Source organism: Molossus molossus, unplaced genomic scaffold, assembly GCF_014108415.1.
Source record: "Molossus molossus isolate mMolMol1 unplaced genomic scaffold, mMolMol1.p scaffold_m16_p_1, whole genome shotgun sequence".
NCBI classification, from domain to species: Eukaryota; Metazoa; Chordata; class Mammalia; order Chiroptera; family Molossidae; genus Molossus; species Molossus molossus.
Window position 1 is genome coordinate 18,111,708 of NW_023425344.1, and position 19,213 is coordinate 18,130,920.

Genomic DNA, 19,213 nt, shown 5'->3' on the forward strand with positions numbered 1-19,213 from the left:
TATACAAACTATAGTTATCTTTGTTTTGATAGTGTGTTTATATATTTGGAAATATATGCAAGCTGGATAGGAACCATTGCCTTAGTTTATACAATAGATTACTCAGTAGGGTCACTCTCCATAATATCAGCTTCTGTAGTAGTAATGTTAAAAAAGGATGTACCATCCAGCCTGTGTAGCTCAATGGTTGAGCGTCGACCCATGCACCAAGAGGTTGCTGGTTCGATTCCCAGTCAGGACACATGTCCAGGTTGTGGGCTCGATCCCCAGTGCGGGGGCATGCAGGAGGCGGCCAGTTGATGTTCTTTCTCATTGATGTTTCTATCACTCCCTCTCACTTCCTCTCTCTCTAAAATCAATAAAGAAAAACATAAATAAATAAAATAAAGAGTTCTGTTTAAAAAAGAAAAAAGGATATATACCCAAAGAGCTGCTTTGGGGGGTGTGTGTGTGTGTGTGTGTGTGTGTGTGTGTGTTTCTCTCATGCCTACTTTGGGATCACTGTGACTTGACATTGATCTTTATTTAATGATCAGCAAAAAAGCATCTAAACTATTTTAAATTCAAAGTAGCATTAATCTCCACTTCTACATTTTTGTCCTAATGGTAGTAGTTTTAACACAAATTCATTATTTTCTCTGTAGGGTTGGCGTTTACCTTACATCTTTGAAAAACTGAGAGCAAAACTAAACAAAAGACTAGCATGAAGTTTTAGTAAGTCCTTATGTACTGAAGGTTCATAGGGATTGTTTTGTCTAATGCATACAGAATTTTCTGCCACAATGCCATATATATATCTTGACAAACTTTGAGTTCTGCAAAACCGTGCAGTAAAAGTAATAATGCTTTTGGGGGGAAAAAGGCTGGGGACAGACTACTAAAAAAATCCATGCAACTTTGATCTTGAATACTAAGTAAAAGCAATAACAATTCTAATAAAAAACAAAGGACTAACATTTGTATTTTGTATAAACATCAATCTTTGGATTCTTAAACTATAACCTGAGCTCAGCCTCTTCTTTCTAGTTGTAGGTCCCGGAAGAGCATTGCTTCTAAGAGGCTGTTTATTAAAATTAAAAATTAATCCAGTGTGTAGTCTTCTTCTTTAATCCATTGTTTCTGATACAGGGGGATTTTTTTTGTCCAGCCTCTTCGTCTGCTCAGGCAGCTTTGTCAAATGTTAACCTGCTGAAAGGGTAACAGTCCCTGTAGCTACCAAGTCAGCTACTACCTACAAGAAGAAAACATTTTTTCGTTGTAGATTTTCACTTTTTTTTTCTTAAAGGATTCATCTTTTGTTAAGGTTTTATCTTTAATTATAAAAAAGTTTGTTCCCAATTGCCTGAAAACAATATACTAGGAAAACCCATGCATGAAGCAGTGTAACTTACTTTTACACCAGCATCATTCTGTTTCCAGTTGCCTAAGAAGTAATTCACAAAAGTGAACAAAGAGTACTTTTGTTTTGATTTGATTTATTAAATGCATAGGATGAGTGGCAGGTATTAATTTTGGAATCAGAAAGAGTAGCCTTTGAATTCTGGGTCTGTCACTTAAATGTCCCTTTCTGCGCATTACTTGACTTCTTTAAGCTTCAGTGTATGTATCTCTAAGATAGAATATTAATTACTGTATCTACCCATAGAGTTGGTAGTAAATAAATGAGGTAATTACTAGACAATTTTCTCTACACACTGAGTTTACTAGTAAACGTTAGTTCTTATTTGCAGTTGTCAGTTGTCATAATTTACAACATTCTTCAGAGCATGACATAACATACCACTACCAAGAAACATTGTCTAGCAAGTTTAACATTTAAAAATAATTTTTATATTCTCATCAATTTTATTTAAAGTAAAATATTTACAAGAAGGCAGGATTTTGTTCTTGGTGTCAGATATAGGTCACAAGGATCACATACACAAAATGTAGTAAATGATATTTGTATTTTTATTATTTGGCAAAGATGTACACAGGAAACTGGTTAAATAATCAGAATATGGAGAAGCCGTGATTGTATTTAGACTCATGATGTAAAGGGAATGCAAAGAGATTTCTTTACCTTAGGTTACAATAGAGATGAACTTTTTTTCTATTTAAATGCCATTAAAAGTTTTAAACTTTTCTACTTTTGCCTATGACATAACGTGGTTTTTGAAGTTTATTTTCTGTTCCAACTCAAAGCTTTCATTTAACCAAATAAGTTGAAATGGAACTCCACTTAAAACTTCTTATTGATCCTTCTTATTTGATTTGATACTGCCTGTAGACATTTTTATTGGAAAGTTAAACACATTCCTGTCTGTGAACTCTATGGTATTGTGTACATTGACTGTTTTCAACAAATTCTATTCAGGAGTCATTTCTTGAAAACCTGTTACAGCAAGAACTTTGAACACCTTAAGTTTTTATAAAAGATGAGTTAAGACAGTTTGGTCCTCAGTAGTTTGTGCCTTAGTGGAGAATCCAGCTATGCTCATAAATGTAGGGAAGAACACAAAGGCTCCTGTAATAGAGATATTTCTCAAAAGAATGTTGAGGTACAGAAAAAGGAATGATGAGTGCAGACTGGAAGTGAAGGATTCATGAAGGATTTCTTCTTCCTGTTCTTAATTTTTACACTTTTAAATTAGGCTAGAGAAAGATGAGTTCTGGAAATCTGGAGGCTGGAGATTTTGTCAGGAATACCTGGGTACTGACTCTCTGTCCTTGGCCATTCCCAGTCAGGATGTGGTTCTTGTTGGAAACAGACACGTTTATTCAAAAACCAGCAGTGCCAGTGTTGGTAAACATTCCTTTAAATGGAAGAAAAAGTCAGTAGAATGGTCAGCCTGAGTAGTGACCAAGTACAAATGTGGCTTTCTCAGCTGTGCTGGACTTGGACCTGAGAGTGTGGTCCTGACAGCTGTGAGTGCCCTTAGGGAGCTTGGGCCAAGAAAAATCTGTGCCAAGAGAGGCTGCATGTGCTTCTGCTCTGTGTGTCCACCTCCATTCAGTCAAGTTCTGGCTGAATAGAGTAGGAAGTAGAGCAGGCCAAGTAAGTCAGGAGTGAGATTGTTGTCTGTCTGTAGGCTCTTCCTGCCTGTTTGTAACACACTTGAAATTTTATTCAATTAATACAGGAATATATTTCTGTATCATTATTATGATAGTTTTAGAAACTCCCAGTTCTACTCCTTTCCCCAGAGTTAACCACTATTAAAAACTTGGATATATTCTTTCAGACAATTTTCCATGTATTTAAATATACATAAAAGTACTGAAAATACATAAATATAGTTTGGGTTTTTTTTCCAGGGCGGGTGGGTTTTATATTGTTGAATTTGTATATTATGTATTATGTTTACTTTTAAAATTTAATAATTCTTGCATTCTTCTTTTTAGCATGCATTTAGGAGTGCTTCTCTCTCTAAATCTATGAAGTATTCCATATCCATAATATAGGTGCAACAGGACTTAATTCCCATTTGGTGCACAACTAGAAGTAGTTCTCTTTTATTTTATTATTATTTTTAATCCTCACCCAAATATATTTTTTCCATGGATTTTTAGAGAGTGGGGGTGAGGCAAGAAAAACACTGATGTGAGAGAGACATCAGTTGGCTATCTCCCACACACGCCCCAACTGGGACCTGGAATCAAACCTGCAATCCAGATACATGCCCTTGACTGGAAATTAAATCCACAACCTGGTTGAAATTATACCACTGAGCCACACCGGCGAGGGCAATGCAGTTATCTTTTAGGAACAACACTGTAGTAAATATCTTTGTGTGCCTTATGTGCAAGAGTATTTTTGTAGGACATATACTTAGAAGTGGAATTGCTGGTTGCAAGGATATGTACGTTTATAGTTCGATAGCCGTTGCCAGTGGTTCTCCAAAAAACGTGTATTAACTTACATCCACATATTGCAGTATGAGAGGTAACGATTTTAATAGGAAAAGCATGGAGGCAGGAGAACCTCATAGATATGGTGAGGAAAGAGGGAGTAAAGAATCTGGTGTAGAGTATTGAAGCAATAGCAGCTTGTGGAAGATGAGTTCAGAGAGATAGGTTGGACCAGATAACAGTATTTTTTAATGTGTTGTTAGAACTTTAAACTTGAATAGACAATTGAGGCCTTTTGAGAAGTTTGACACATGAGCTTTATTTTAGATCAGTAACCGTGAAGGCTAGGTTTTGAGGATGGGAGATTGGCTATGAGGCTGTGAGAGTGATCACCTGCTCGTTCGAAGGCCATGGTATTAGAAACGAAAGGAAATCAGGTTCAGGCAATGATACAGAGATGAAAATCTGAGAGACTTGGTGGCTTAGGATGAGAAAGGAAATGATTGAATGTTGTGGCTATCTGGTGAATAGGTGGTGCCTTTTACTAAGATAAAAACAGAATGAGAAATAGGTTTGGGGAAACTTTATTAAAATATAAGGAAGAAGATAAGTTATTATCCATTGTTGATGTATTTCCATAAGGTATGTTCAGTTTTTTTTTATTGTGGTAACATAAAATTTACCATTTTTAACCATTTTGAAATTTATTTTTATTTTTCAATTGCAGTTGACATTAAATATTACATTAGTTTCGGTGTACAGCATACTGGTTAGACATTTTTATAACTTACGATGTGAGCCCCCTCATGCCCCGTAAATCTAGTACCCACGTGACACTATCCATAATTATTACAATATTATTAACTATATCCCCTATGTTGTACTTTGCAACTATTTTATAACTGCCAATTTTATTAGAACCATTTTAACTGTACAGTTCAGTGGTATTAAGTATGTTCATATTGTTGTACAGCCATCACCACTGTCCATCTCCAGAGCCTCTTTTGTCTTCCTAAACTGAAACCTGAACCCACCAAACAATAACTCTTCCTTTTCCCTTACTCTGAACCCTTGGTAGCCAACACTCTACTTTCTGTCTCTGAATTTGACTGCTCTAGGCACCTCATATAAGTGGAGTCATACAGTATTTGTTCTTCTTTGACTGGTTTATTTCACTAAGTATAATGTCTTTAAGGTTCATTCATGGTTATAGTATATATGAGAATTTCCTTTCTTTTTAAGGCAGAATAGCATTTCATTTTCATTGTATGCATATATATATACCACATTTTTTATATCTATCCATTTGCTGATGGACACTTGGGATGCTTTTTGTTTGTTTTTGGGGGGATATTCTTGTTTGTTTTTAGTTATTGAAGAGTGAATACAATAAAATTGAATTTGTAAAATTGTTCAAAACACTGCACCATTGTATAGATCTGCTGTCGCTTTGTTTCCACAAGGATGATTACAGAAGATCTTACTTTATACAACTCAAAAATATCATAGCTTTTGGTAAAATGACCTAAAATGCTAATCCTATTTGTGGTAGGATAAGCAAAGTATTATAGCATTACCATAATGGTTAAAGGGTATAGTATAAAGTTAACTGGATTTAGAGGACTGGAATTCTTTTTTTTAAGAGACCTTTTTTTTTTTTTTTTAATCCTCCCCTGAGGATATTTTTCTATTTATCTTCAGATCGAGTGGGAAGGATGGAGAGAGGGAGAGAGAAACATCAGTGTGAGAGAAACACATTAACTGGTTGCCTCTGGCACAACCCTGACCAGGGCCGGGAACAGCTACAACTGAGGTATGTGCTCTTGACTGGAATTAAACCCGTGACTCATTGGTCTGTGGGCCGACGCTCTAACTGCTGAGCCAAACTGGCCAGGGCAAGAGACATTTTATTTTTATTATTTATTTTATTTATTTTTTATCCTCACCTGAGGACATTTTTGCATTTATCTTCAGATAGAGCAGGAGGGAGAGAGGGAGGAAGAGAGAGAGAAACATCTATGTAAGAGTGACACATCGACTGGTTGCCACCCACAGGACCCCAACTGGGGCCGGGGACAAACTACAACTGAGATATGTGCCCTTAGTGGGAACCGAACACGGGACTCTGGTCCGCAGGCTGACGCTCTAACCACTGAGCCAAACCGGCCAGGACCAAGAGACATTTAAAAAAAGAAAAAAAAGTTTTTTCCCCCTAAATGATTTCAGAGAGTGGAAGGGTGAGGGAGAGAGTGGTAGAAACATTCGTGAAAGAAACATTGATTGGCTGCTCCCATGAGCCTCCTTTGTGCCCTGACTGGGAATTGAACCGACAACCTCCTGGTGCATGGGACGACCCTCAACCAACTGAGCCACACTGGCTGGGCAACCAGGAGTTCTTAATAGAATTATTGGATTATTGTGAGGGTTAAGTAATATGTACAAAATGATGTACGCTTTGAAATGGCCAAGACAAGGAAGGTATTGTAATACATGTTCTAGTCTGGTTGACCGAAGAATTTTTTTGAAAGAATTTGAAATATTAGATAGATGAAATAAAACAGCCCATGTATCTGATGAAATAACAAGCAATATGGGTATCATAAAGTAGGGATGATCGAGTTGTCATCAAGTATGTATTACCTGTTAATTGTTAAAGTATCTCCAAAATCTTGATTATTCTCTGGCAGTAATTTTTTTTTTAAACTTTAAGTTTCTGGTGTTTTTTTTTTTTTTTTAATTTATTGATTTTAGAGACAGAGGAAGTGAGAGGGAGAGCGATAGAAACATCGACGAGAGAGAACATCAACTGGCCGCCTCCTGCATGCCCTCCACTGGGGATCAGGCCCACAACCTGGGCATGTGTCCTGACTGGGAATCGAACCAGCGACTTCTTGGTGCATAGGTCGACGCTCAACCGCTGAACCATACCGGTCAGATGGCAGTAATTATTTTTAGTGTTTGTATTGATTTTCTTTTAGGGAGAGAGTGAGAAACATTGATGTGAAAGAGAAATATCACTTGGCTGCCTCCTGCATGTCCCCTACTGGCCCTGACCAGGAATTGAACTAGGACCTCTCAGTTAATGGGCCAACACTTAATCCACTGAGCCACACTGGCGGGGCCTGTGGCAGTAATTTTTATAATTTAAGGTAAAATTAAAATAGCTTGGTGAGAATAAGTATATCAGGACAGCTCCCTTCTCTTTTTATTTATTATTCTAGAAAATACTTATTCACTTTCCAAGTTCTCTGCAGTCCATTTCTGTTGAGCACAGTTGTACTTGTAGGCCTACAGCATGAAATTGTGTACTGCTATTAATACATTTAAACACAATTTCATCTCAGGAAAATGTGTTGTTTTGGAACTCATTAACATAAAATTTTTTTTCATGTTCCTTTTCTATTAAAACATACATCCATGCAAATTGCTACATATCAAGTTTTCGTAACAGTTGGCATTGGAAAATTGAAAAGCATGAGAATACAAAATATAAATGAAGAGTGATAATAGAAAACAGCAGATCAAAAGAATTTTCTAGAGACTCTTAAACTCGTTTTTTTCTAGGATGGCTAAAGGATAGTTCTTTAATTAATTTCTTTCAGCCTCATCATAAAAGACAAGCTACTAGAAAGTAGTTGGTATTTAAATGAGATGCTTAGTATGTGGAAAGCACCTCATACATGTCAAACTTATTCTAAGCTATGGGTGTGAGACAGAGGCATTTTGGTGGTTTGAGAGCATCAGACAATAGGTTACTTTTCTTAGCTGAAATTGCCTTTATTGTTTTACCTTTACAGTGTTTGAATATGGACTGTCTCCCTTAAATTAGTCTCTGTAATTAGAAATTTTCCTAAGTATTCTTACTGTACTGTTTTAACACTCACAGGTACATATGGCAGAGGATACATAATTAAAATACTAAGATTACTAAATTACTTGTTTAATACATAATACTTTTACCTCTTTCATTCTTTAAAAAATCGAGCTGCGAGCAAGAACTAGAGTAACTTTACTTGTTACATCTCCCTACTCCTTGCAGAAAGTTCTAATAAACTATTCGATTATCTAAGCATATTCACTTATTATGTTCAAGCCAAATTACTGAAACCCTCCTTAAATCTAAAGTTTTCCCCATCTCAATAAGAAGTCCATGCTCTGGGTTGCTTAGGCTAAAAACCTTGGAGTCACCATTGCTCTTCTCCTTTTTTTCTTCAACTCCACGATCCAATGTGCTAGTGGAATGGTGTTTGTTTTGTCTTTAAAATATGCTCATAGTTTCATCACCTGTGACACTTCTACTGCTTTCATCATGGTGTAAGACTCATCTTTAACCTGCATAGTCACAATAGACTGCTGCTTCCTTTATGCCTTACTGTCTTCTTTCAGCAGCTAGACTCATACTGATCTTCCTCTGTTTAGCTCTTGATCTTCATGACTAAAATTTTGGAGTAAAAAGCTCAAGACCCTCCTTGTCTGTGGTGTCCCGAAGAACATGTGTGCGTATTCCCACTTGTACTCACAAACTCAACCTCAGCCTCTTGTCTCCCAATACCTTCTGCTGCGACCTATCTCTGTGTTCTAGCTACACCGATCTCCTTACTGAAAGACTCCTGCTTCAGGGTTCATAGACTTGCTGTTTGTTTCCTTTGCATGAAATCCTCCTTTCTCTCTTCAGGTCTTTGCTCAAATATTACCTCAGAGAGGGCTTTTAAAAAATTGCACCTCATCCTTTCTTCTTTATCTTTTCCTTCTATTTTTCTCCATAGCATTTAACACCATCTGACATTCCAATTACATTGTGAATTGTGCTGCTAAGAATTTTGTTCTGATTTATAAACTGTAGTATCCTCAGTGCTTAAAAGAAGAACTAACAGATAACCGATGGACATGGACAACAAAGCTGGGGACGAGGTGGGGAGGGATGGGAGGAGGGTGTCAAAGAGGGGAAAAGGAGAAACATTTGTAACAAAAATAAATAATAAATAAATAAAGGACTAACATATGGAATTTCAAGTATTTGTTGAACTAGTGAATTTGTCAAAAGAAAGGAGAGAATGCTTGAAAACATGAATTAGAGCCACAGATTTGATCATTACCCTTACAATTTGAATAAATAAGTGTGAAAAATAATTTTTAACTTAAAGTATAAGTATTTCTTGAGAATTAAGTTAAAACTTTCCTAGGAAAATGTTCTATTTTGGTTTTAGGGTTGTGGCATTAGCAGTAACTGATTACCAGATTGTGCCTTCAAAGTCAATGACTGTGTATACCTACTCTGGCAGGCAGTGTTTTAGGTGTTTTCACAGTTCAGCATTATTTAAGCAATCCGAGCAATTTTGTAGTGGTATTATCTACAGACAGGTTGTGACTGTCAGAAGTTAAATATCCAAGTAAGTTTCTAACCTATGACTCCAGAACTTGATTAGCGCAGTCTTTATCACTTATGACACATAATCTTTTAAGCCACCAAAATTTACATTTTATTTTAAACAAAAAGAGTCTTAAGCAACTAAGTGAAAGGAGAAGGAAAATGATAGGGAGAACCTCAGTTCACCCATAAACATTTTTATAAATATATTTAAGAAAACAAAAAGTAGAGGTAAATTTGGTTTATGCTTTCTAGCATATTTTACTTAGTTTCCTCTCAAATTCTAGACTAGAAAGAAGCGTCTGTTGATTTGATTGGAATAGATGCGTAGTAGTGTTTATGAGCTCATTTATTATTAGTTTTCTTTCCCTAACATCCTTTACTTAGCACTTTGGGACTTCTGTTCTTCTATCTCCTCGCCACTGTCCTCACCCTCTTTCTAGCTTTGATCTTCAAGCAGGTACAGTAATCCATTTGAAAAAGAATATGGTGTGTGTGAGTGTGTATCTGTGTGTGCGCGCACGCATGCATGTGCGTGTTTATTTTTCAATTGTACTTGTCTGTGCTGTTCCATCTAGAATGCTAATAAATGCAGGCATATCCCAATTGAACCCTGGGGTTGGCCACTTTAAGAGCAGGCACTTGGATAGAAGTTTTTTTCAGTGTTACTGAAAATTAGGATATACATTTTAAGAAAAGAGCTTCCCCAGTTGGGAGTTCCTCAGTGTAAAATTAACTGAACATTTCATCTTCCAGAATTGCTAGATTACAAGTGTCTTTTAGTGGGTCTCATTGATCCTGAGTTCAGTCTCTTAGCTCTAGGTGCTTGATATCCCCTTGTCCCCAGAGTTTAATTGGAAAGGAATTAACAGTTTTACTAGTGAGATGGGAATTAAGGTAGTTTATGATTCTTGGAAAGATTATTTGAAAGTTACCCAAAACCAGGTGTAGCTATTTGAAATCCTTATTAACATTGACAAAAACTAAAGTTTAAATTCCTAGAATGTGTCATTTTCATACTTTTGATAATAGCAATGGTTAATTTTCTGTCATTATATAATAAGACTGTTTCCAAGTACTTGGTTGGCAAAAATTATTTAAAATTCAAGTGTCTTTAGTAGAACACTTCCCCTAATTTATAATATCTAATTTATTTTTTTCCCAATTTTTATTAGTTTAGTTTTGTTACAGATGTTTCTCCTTTTTCTCCTCTAGACACCCTCCTCCCCATCCTGCCCCCCATCCCCCAGTATAGTATCTAATTTGAAGACTGCCTCATCAACTCAATTTCAGTGTGTTTCTCAAAAATTTCTTACAATAAATCTTTTAGATTTATGTTTTAAAAAAACAGTTTGGCTCAGCATGCAGTATGTAATACTTTGTAGGCACTGAAAACATTTAAAAAATTGTTTTTTACTCCTAGTCTTACCTACTTATTTTTCTGTTATTCTTTTTTATATTACATTTTTATTATTTATATTATTATTTTAAATGTTCTTATATGATGTTAAATTCTGTTTCAGCCACTGCTCCTGAAATAGCATGTGCAGAGGCCCAGAGATCTGAAACACCATGGTATATTCTAAGAAGTATACAAAGTGTAGGATAGCGAGAACATCTGTCATATCTGTATGGTGGGAGGGAACCTGAAGCTGGGTCAGGAAAGGTCCTGTGAGAATGCAGTTGTCCAGTTAAACCAAACCTAGCAACCTATATTCTTTCATACTTCTTTGTTAATTTTGTGTTTGTCCCTTGTCAAAACTTAATTTCTTCAGAAGTCTACCTAGGTATATTTTAAAAGCTGGAACATTTCTGTGTTATCTTTTAATCTGTTTGGCATTAATGCTTGTAAAATGAGTTATACAGAAGAGTTATGTTACTGATGAAGATATTTTTAAATGGTCAGTTAATTTTCTTACTGTAACATCTTTGAACCCTTGAGTATAATTCTGCAACATTTGGTTTCAGAAATTTAAAAAATGGTTTCTTTGATTCATCTAACATGTTACAGTACATTGGTATAATAGTTCTGTTGATCACTTCTTCAGTTAATTTGGAATGCTATACACATGGTTTCCATTCACATCTTGAAGTTGCTTAGGTGTATCCTGTCCTTAATTTGGGGAATATTTTTTAGTGCTTTCAGTTACTCTTTTAGTTTAATCATGTTTTTGTTTTATAATTTTTCTTTATTAGACTTGAGAGAGAGAGGAAGAGGGAGAGAGATAGAGACATGATGAGAGAGAACATCGATTGGCCACTTCTTGCATGCCTCACACTGGAGTTGGGCCCACAGCCTGGGCGTGTGCCTTGACCAGGAATTGAACCTGGATCTCTTGGTGCATAGGTCAACATTCAACTTCTGAGCCACATCGGCCGGGCTGTTTAATCATGTTTTAAAGCATTGTAGAGAGCTGCCCATTGGCTTTTTGTTTTGTTTTGTTTTGTTTTGTTTTGTTTTGTGTTTTTATTACTGATAACCTGACTGAATGGCCTCACCTACCTCAGCTAATAAATACTTCTTTTCCCATGAGGCTGACTGGTAGCAGTCCCATGGGACAGGGCCAAGTTGGAAATTTGGCAGTACTATGAATTCCAAATCAACTTTAAAAGATCTTTAAGTCTATAACTTAATGAAAATACTGCATTTCATTTGTAGGAATCAAATGAATTTTCTGATTTGAGTGATTAAATATAACATGAATCCTTTTTATTGGGTTTAGTAAATGTGTATATAATCTCTTGCTAAACCAAAGCTAAAAACCTGTTGATATGCATTGACCAGGTTTTGAATAAGAAGGATTTATAAAGTTAGAGTATTGCTATATCATCCAGGTTGAAAAATAAACTTAAGTGTTGAATTTTTTTACTTATTGCTTATGGACGGTAGGTTGGTATAGCAACATAAGAGTGGGTTTTAGAGTTGGACATGTGAGATCAACGGTTTGTCCCACCACTTTCAGTTTCTGATATTTAGTGTTGAGCAGATCACTTAAATCTCTCTGAGTGAGCCTCAGTCTACTCACCTGTAAAAGAAAGCAATTAGTCAGTCTTATGAGTGGTAGATCAGGATGAAATAAAATAACATCAAGTGCTTGACATGGTACTTTGCATGATATCAACAAATGTTAATTTAGTCCTAGTACCACTTCCTTCCCCCAACAGTGCTCTACAACAATATTGTAGTAGAAAAGTGCTGTCACTACAGCTAGATGATCTAGATTTAACTCCTAGTTCTTTTCTCTTATTGCGTATGCTCTTCTGTCCAGTCACTTGACCAGAGAACCTCAGTTTTCTCTCCTCTGTAAACTGGGGTTCTGAAAATTAAACAAGGTGTGACAAACTTAGGCTTTCATTCTTTATTATCTAACATATTTATATGCTGCCTTATTTCCCAGTGGTTAATGTTATTCTTATTTGAAGCTGCACTTCAGGAACATCAACCTGATGGTTGTGTGTAGGGTGCATTGATTTGGAGGCACAGAGTATAGGAAACAATGTCGATGTCCTTCCAGAAAGTTGTATATTTAATACAGAGCCATCAAGTGGTTTAAAGCTGTAGTAGGAACTCAGGATGATGCACTAATGTGGTAAATTGTTAAGTTTAAAAAGATGGCTGTAGGTGCAGTGATTTCAATTGGGCTAGGGCCCTTGTTTCTGTTCATTGGTTTCTTCCTGCCTACTCTTGTAGAGTTCTTACCTAGATGCAATTCTGCCACCATAATCAGCTTTCTGTGAGTGACCTACATTTTGTAACCTACATTTTCACACAACCCACAATAGAACTAAATCTCAGGAATATGTAATTTTTCTGACAGTGGACTTAAAAGGTTTTCATCACTTGAATCTACCCTTTCAAACATGAAATAGTTTCACTTTCTAGCTCTAGCTGGGCCTTTGTCATCTTCTGTTTCCTGCCTGTTAACCTTTACATGAGATATTCTACAAACCCAGAGTGTGACAGGACTTCTCCATGCTTCCTCTTTTCTTTAAAGCCCTTTTATAGCTTGATTTTATTAAATATTTCCTGATCAGTCATCCTAAAGTAATTTTAATTGCTTTATACCATGAATATATGTATATTATTGATAATTTAAATTAGTTTTACTCAAAAAATTTTTTCTTTATTGATTTTAGAAGAGGAAGGGAGAGGGAGAGAGATAGAAACATCGATGAGCGAGAACATTGATCAGTCACCTCCTGAAGGCCCCCCTCTGGGGATTTGGCCCACAACCTGGGCATGTGCCCTGACCGGGAATCGAACCGGCGACCTCTTGGTGTATGGGTCAATGCTCAACCACTGAGCCACACTGGCTGGGCGAGCTTTCCTTTTATATAGTTTGAGTTTTCTTTCTTTCTTGTAACTATAGAATGCCAACCTTGAGGCAGAAGTAGAATGAATTCTTAGATTTAAAATGTGATACAGACCTTTTTATGAAATGTTTTTAATGTTTTTATTTAAGCAAGGTAGGTGGGGTAAGAAAGAACCTACCAAGACAATCACGGAGCAGCAGGAAAACTTGATAGTTAGCCACCTATCTATTCGTTTATACACATGCTCTTCATAGAAGTAAGCTTTGGAAACGGGAGGTCTTTTTAATTTAATAACTCTCATGTAATTAGAAATGATTCAGTAATATTAACACCAGGAGGGGCATTGTTTGAAGGAACTCCTGCTGTTGTGTCTATTAGTGAATTCCCTTTTATACAGGTGTGTGGGTGATTTCCAGCTCTGGTTCAACACAGAACAGAGTAGTTGATTAATCAGAGGTGGACCTGGCACCTACCTGTCTTTTAGGTTATTTTTCATTCCCTGAAAAGAAAATTGAATCAGTTGGGTCAGAGGTTTTTGTGGGGTTTTAGTAGATCTCAACAAAGCAAGGCATGTACTCCTTATTCATATAGGGTTCACATGAAAATGACAGTGTTACTTAATAGTAGTGGCAGCTTTGTTTTTCTTAGTCATGGCAGCAGTTGACACTGTACTAGTGGCTTAACATACCAACATTTAAGTCCTTATTTTTTGTTTTTGTTTTTAAGTCATTGAAATTATGAGACTATCATTCAAATGGAAGCATTATAGTTCTTCGGAACCATTATGATCTCAAAAGGAAAAGAGAATGATACAGATACACTGGCTGAGGTGTTTTGAGGTGCATCGAAGTGTTCCAAGCTGTGACTTACCTTAACATGTTCTTGAAGTACCATGGCGTGGATTAAAAGGTATGCTTTAGAAATCTCCCAGTGACCCCAAGGTCATGGATAGAATGAACGTTCATGATTCTCTGTTTAATTATCTCATATTTTAATCTGTAGATTATAGGTATGGTCATGGATTTATGGCAGTAGTATTTTTGTTAGGAAAAAGCCATATATCATAAGCTTGATGAGTAAATTTTTGTTTTTTTGAGATATGGTTAGAGAAGACACTGGTGTAGATATTTTCCCTAGATTTTAGTAATAATGAGCTGTAATTTCTTTAACCAGGTAGTTTAGGGATTATTCAAATGTTAGTCTGTAATTATCTTTCTGGTTTATGTCAAAGACCAGTTTCTCTGTAGTGCTGTCATTTCATTGTAGCCTGAGAAGTAAGTAGTTGGGATAAATTCTTCAGTTGAGGTATTAATTTTACCAAACAAAATAATTCTTACTTGGACCATTTATAGTTTGTGCTTGCTTTGTCTTGTACAAAATTTTTTTACTGAGAGAAAAAATGAGTAATTGTTTATTAATAGTGGGATTGTATGTATACAGTTAATCATTCCTGTGTTTGTGGTATGTAGTCCTACTATTATTTGTGGTTGCTAGTAGTGCTAATTCTAGGTTTTATAATACCCACTTAACCGTCAAAAATCTTTTAGGTTTTTAGGTTCATAACCTTTTATTTCAGTGATGTAGGCAAAACCATTTCTTAATTCTTTGAAACCTTGAAAACCTTCTAATTTTGTAATGTGTGCTTGGTACTAAATTATTTCTCAAGGGTGGTAGAAGTGAATCAACTCAGGGAAAATGCTGAATTCATTGTTACACCCAGCTCAGAATTCTTTATCTTTTAGATAATGAAGGAAAATATGTTGGGAAGATAGAAGTTTAAATCATAAATAGGTAAATTGAATAGAATGCACTGGTGCAGTTCCTAATCTTTATCAGTTTAGGCTGCCTTATGTTAAGATCCTGTGGACATGTCAGCAATTAAATTCTTAATGGAATTTAGTTATTAAACCTAAGATAAAACTATTTTATATTAAATTCTAGTCCATAATGAGTGATCTAATCAAGTTTCAAGGTAAAGTCAGCTGCTTATTAACCAAGGCAGTCATTCATTTGAACCAGGTGTTTTGTGTCTGATGGCACACAATAATATCTACTGTCCAGAAAGATATTTTCTGACATAATTATGGTATTCGATACATTGTTTACAAGATATATTTCTTTATAATAATTGCTAATTCAACTTTAAAAATCTCTTTTTTGGGGTAGCACTTGATTATTTATTTGTTTTGTTTTAACAGAGGGTTCTTGATGCCCAGCTAGAGATGGGAACTCCTATTCTTTTTGGAAGAGTTTATAACTTAGTGGTTAAGAGCTTGGGCTCTGGGGCCAACTGAGCTGTGTTTCATATCTAACACTTTGTTGTTATTATTATTTTAATCCTTACCTAAGGGCATGTTTTCATTGATTTCTTTAAGAGGGGCGGGGGGAGAAAGAGAAAGAAAGAAAGAAAACATTGATATGAGAGAGAAATGTTGATCGATTGCTGACCAGGATTTGAAGCAACGACCTAGACATGTGCCCTGGATTCATACCCACAGCCTTTTTGTGTACCGGACGATGCTTCAACCACCTGAGCCATGCAGCCAGGGTTATAATTATTTTTTAAAATCCTCATCTGAGGATGTGTGTCTTGATATTTAGAGAGAGTAAGGGAGAGAGAGAAACGTCAGTCAGTTGCCTCCCATACATGCCCTGATCAGGGATCAAACCCATCTATGTATGTGCCCTGACCAGGAATCGAACCTGCAGCCTTTTGGTTTACAGGACGATGCTCCAACCAACTGAACCACCCAGCTGGGTCTTACTTTGTTATTTTGACAGGCTGTAAGAATGATCTGTGGAAAAATAAAAGTTTATATTAAAAATACAACAAGTATATAATCATATAATTTATATATTACATTTTATGTATATAAATTATATACACTTAGTGCAGGGTTGTGTATGTAGAAAGCCAGTGATTAACAGTGGTGATGATTATTAAATGCCAGAATAGGAACCTCTTTTGGGGGGTGGTAGAGTGCTATTATATTTTTTTTTTTATCTTGAGTCTTACACTTTCTCCTGTGATCTTCCTAGAATTTAATTTAATCACTGTTCAACTGATGTTTTCAGTTCTTTGCGCTTTTTCTTATCAGTGAAAGAAAATGGTTGATTTGTGCATTTCCTAAAACTATGATTTTCAAATCGGAGGTTGTAGCCCATTCGTTAGTGAGTCAGGAAATCGATTTAGTGGGTCACAACTATCAGTAGGACGTATATTAAAATAGAAAATAAAATATCAGAGTGTACTGAATATAGAAAACAGTATGTTTTAAAAAACTTGTTTTAATTTTAAAAAGCACTGAAATACACAAAATATATGCACTTATATGTCTATTGATTGGGTAGTTTTAGCTCCACTAAATGTACACCTCCTATGGTCATAGTTGTCCCTCAGGAGTGGTGTTAGTTTCATAGTTTTGCCATGCTGAGAAGTGACCAGGATAGGTTCCAGTCTGTAGTTTCTAATGGTGTGCCATAGTCTCTTCACCTTCAAGGATTCTCCCCACCATCCTTTTAGTTTGAAGTGGAGGTTATTACAGGAGATTATCATAGGAGTGAAGAATAGAACATAACAGCAGTGGTTTTTGAATGGCATTAACCAAAGTTGTTTTATCAAATAGAGTGATGTGTATGTTTTAAGACTGTGTCTAAAATACAGTTTCTTTCTCCATAGAAAACAGAATAAAAATTTCTAGTAAATTGTTTCATTACACTGAAAATTTCTACATTAGCTTTCCACATTTGGGAGTTGAAAATGGAAGAAATCTTTGCCGGAATAAAAGGTCAAAAGATAACAAGCACAATTCTTCTTTCTCTGCAAGTTCATGAAATTGAGTAAAATATACAAAGTCCTTTTTTTTTATTAAATTATTTTTGTTACAGATGTTTCTCCTTTTTTCCCCACCACTGACACCCTTCTCCCCATCCCCCCCACCCCGTCCCCAGCTTTGTTGTCCATGTCCATCGGTTATGCGTACACGCACATAAGTTCTGTGGTTTATCTCAAAGTTCCTGCTCTGAACTGGGTAGATGTACCAAACCTAGAAATCATGTTTTGAAATTATAGAAGATAAAGTAAAGTAGTAACTCCCAACCAGTGGGTTCACTACTTTCCTGGTGGTTGCTTGTCTTTGCACCAGTGTGTACAGGCATATGTTGCTGTTTATTGGTGGAGGCAGAGCACAAGAGCCTATGGATTCAGAGAATGGGAGAGTTGAAGTCCTTTTTTCTATTACTTTGTTTCCCCACATCCCTCCATCCCCACCTGACCTAGTCTACTCTAGAGTATATATTTCTTCCTACTCATATCGAAGCACTGCTTGGCTTTTCACAATTATTTCAGTCAGGTTACTTCCCGACTTCATGATTTCCTACCACGTGTTGCTTATCCTGTAGAGAGTTCGGGGTTTCCTGCTGTCACTTTGTGGTTTCAAAATTGTGTCCCTATTCTTTGGTTATCACCAGGAAAGGAGCAACTTACACTCTTTTTCTTTGGTAGATTTTTCCTCCTAAGGTATAGTTTAAAAGGAAACTTAAACATGCTTTCTAGTTTAGTTGGCCTAGAAGTGAGAACAATGGGCGGAGGCAGCACCTACCACGCACTTAGGATTAGAAGAAAGGGCATATCATATTAGAATGATTTCAGTATACTTTTTTTTTTCTTTATTGATTTTTAGAGAGAGAGGAAGGCAGAGGGAGAGAGATATATAGAAACATCGATGAGAGAGAACATTGATTGGCCGCCCCCTGCATCCCCCCCCCCCCCCGAATCAGGCCCACAACCTGGGTATGTGCCCTGACTGGAAATTGAACCTGGCAACCTTTGGGTGTATGGGTTGACGCTCAACCAATGAGCCACACCGGCTGGGCGATTTCAGTATACTTTTGATTATTAAAACAAATCAAAACCACGCTTTAAGAATGAAGATGAACTGCTTTGAGACTATTTGAAAAAGATCTTTTAGATCCTGAAGGTAACAACGTTCTAAAAATCTTGAGTAAGTGGCAGTATTACAATATTATTTTGCAGGTCTGTGAGATCTGAGATGTTTATTAGAAGAGTACTTTAGAACCCTGTCTCAAGTATGAACCTAATTTAAAAGTGGAATATGCTTTGTCAGTAATTGTCATGAAAATCAGGGTCTCTTCCTTTTGAAAAATACAATGAAGTCAGTTTATTGTGTACTATTGAACTGTTAGGGGGTATGAGGAGAGTAGGCAAATGACCAGGAAGATCTGCATTTATTCTTTCTTCAAAATGCCAAACTTGTTGCTTAAATGAGGTGTACAACTTTCATTATGGAGGCCTTGTCAATCATATGGCCAGATTCTTATGTATTTCAGCACGTGAGCTCTGTAAGGCTTTGTTAGCTGATGAAGAGGGAAGTGTAAATAAAATAACAGCAGCTTTCAAGTCCTCTTTAGCAACTGTCATGTCAACATATAGACTGAAAACATGCTGTTCTGTGTTTTATAACAATGGGTGGATGAAGGTGATTTAAGCCAAGCAGCTAGATTAATCAAGTGTGCGTAAAAATTTAACTTTATAAAAACTCTTCTTGAAATTCCTGTGGAAAAACTAAGTCACATAAGTATATATATTGAACAAGGGTGACTTGGAGCAAGTAGACTCAACTGCACCCAATTTTCAACCACCCCCAACTCCCTTCACCTCAACTATACAGATTTTATTTT

The 19,213-nt window shown here is 36.2% G+C and overlaps 1 protein-coding gene across 19 annotated transcripts in view; it reads left to right on the forward strand.

The window, feature by feature from the left end:
- RBPJ (recombination signal binding protein for immunoglobulin kappa J region) overlaps positions 1–19,213 on the forward strand; it is a 202,385-nt gene that overhangs the window by 133,605 nt on the left and 49,567 nt on the right. For 15 of the 19 annotated variants that reach the window (XM_036279718.1, XM_036279724.1, XM_036279732.1 and 12 more), the window contains one exon: positions 14,240–14,422. The exons of 3 other annotated variants lie outside the window; for them this stretch is intronic. In XM_036279718.1, coding sequence (XP_036135611.1) covers positions 14,406–14,422 — 17 coding nt within the window. In that variant the 5' untranslated portion in view covers positions 14,240–14,405. Of the gene's footprint in view, positions 1–692; positions 715–14,239; positions 14,423–19,213 lie in introns of those variants that run through there. One more of the 19 variants, XM_036279728.1, reaches the window with a different exon arrangement.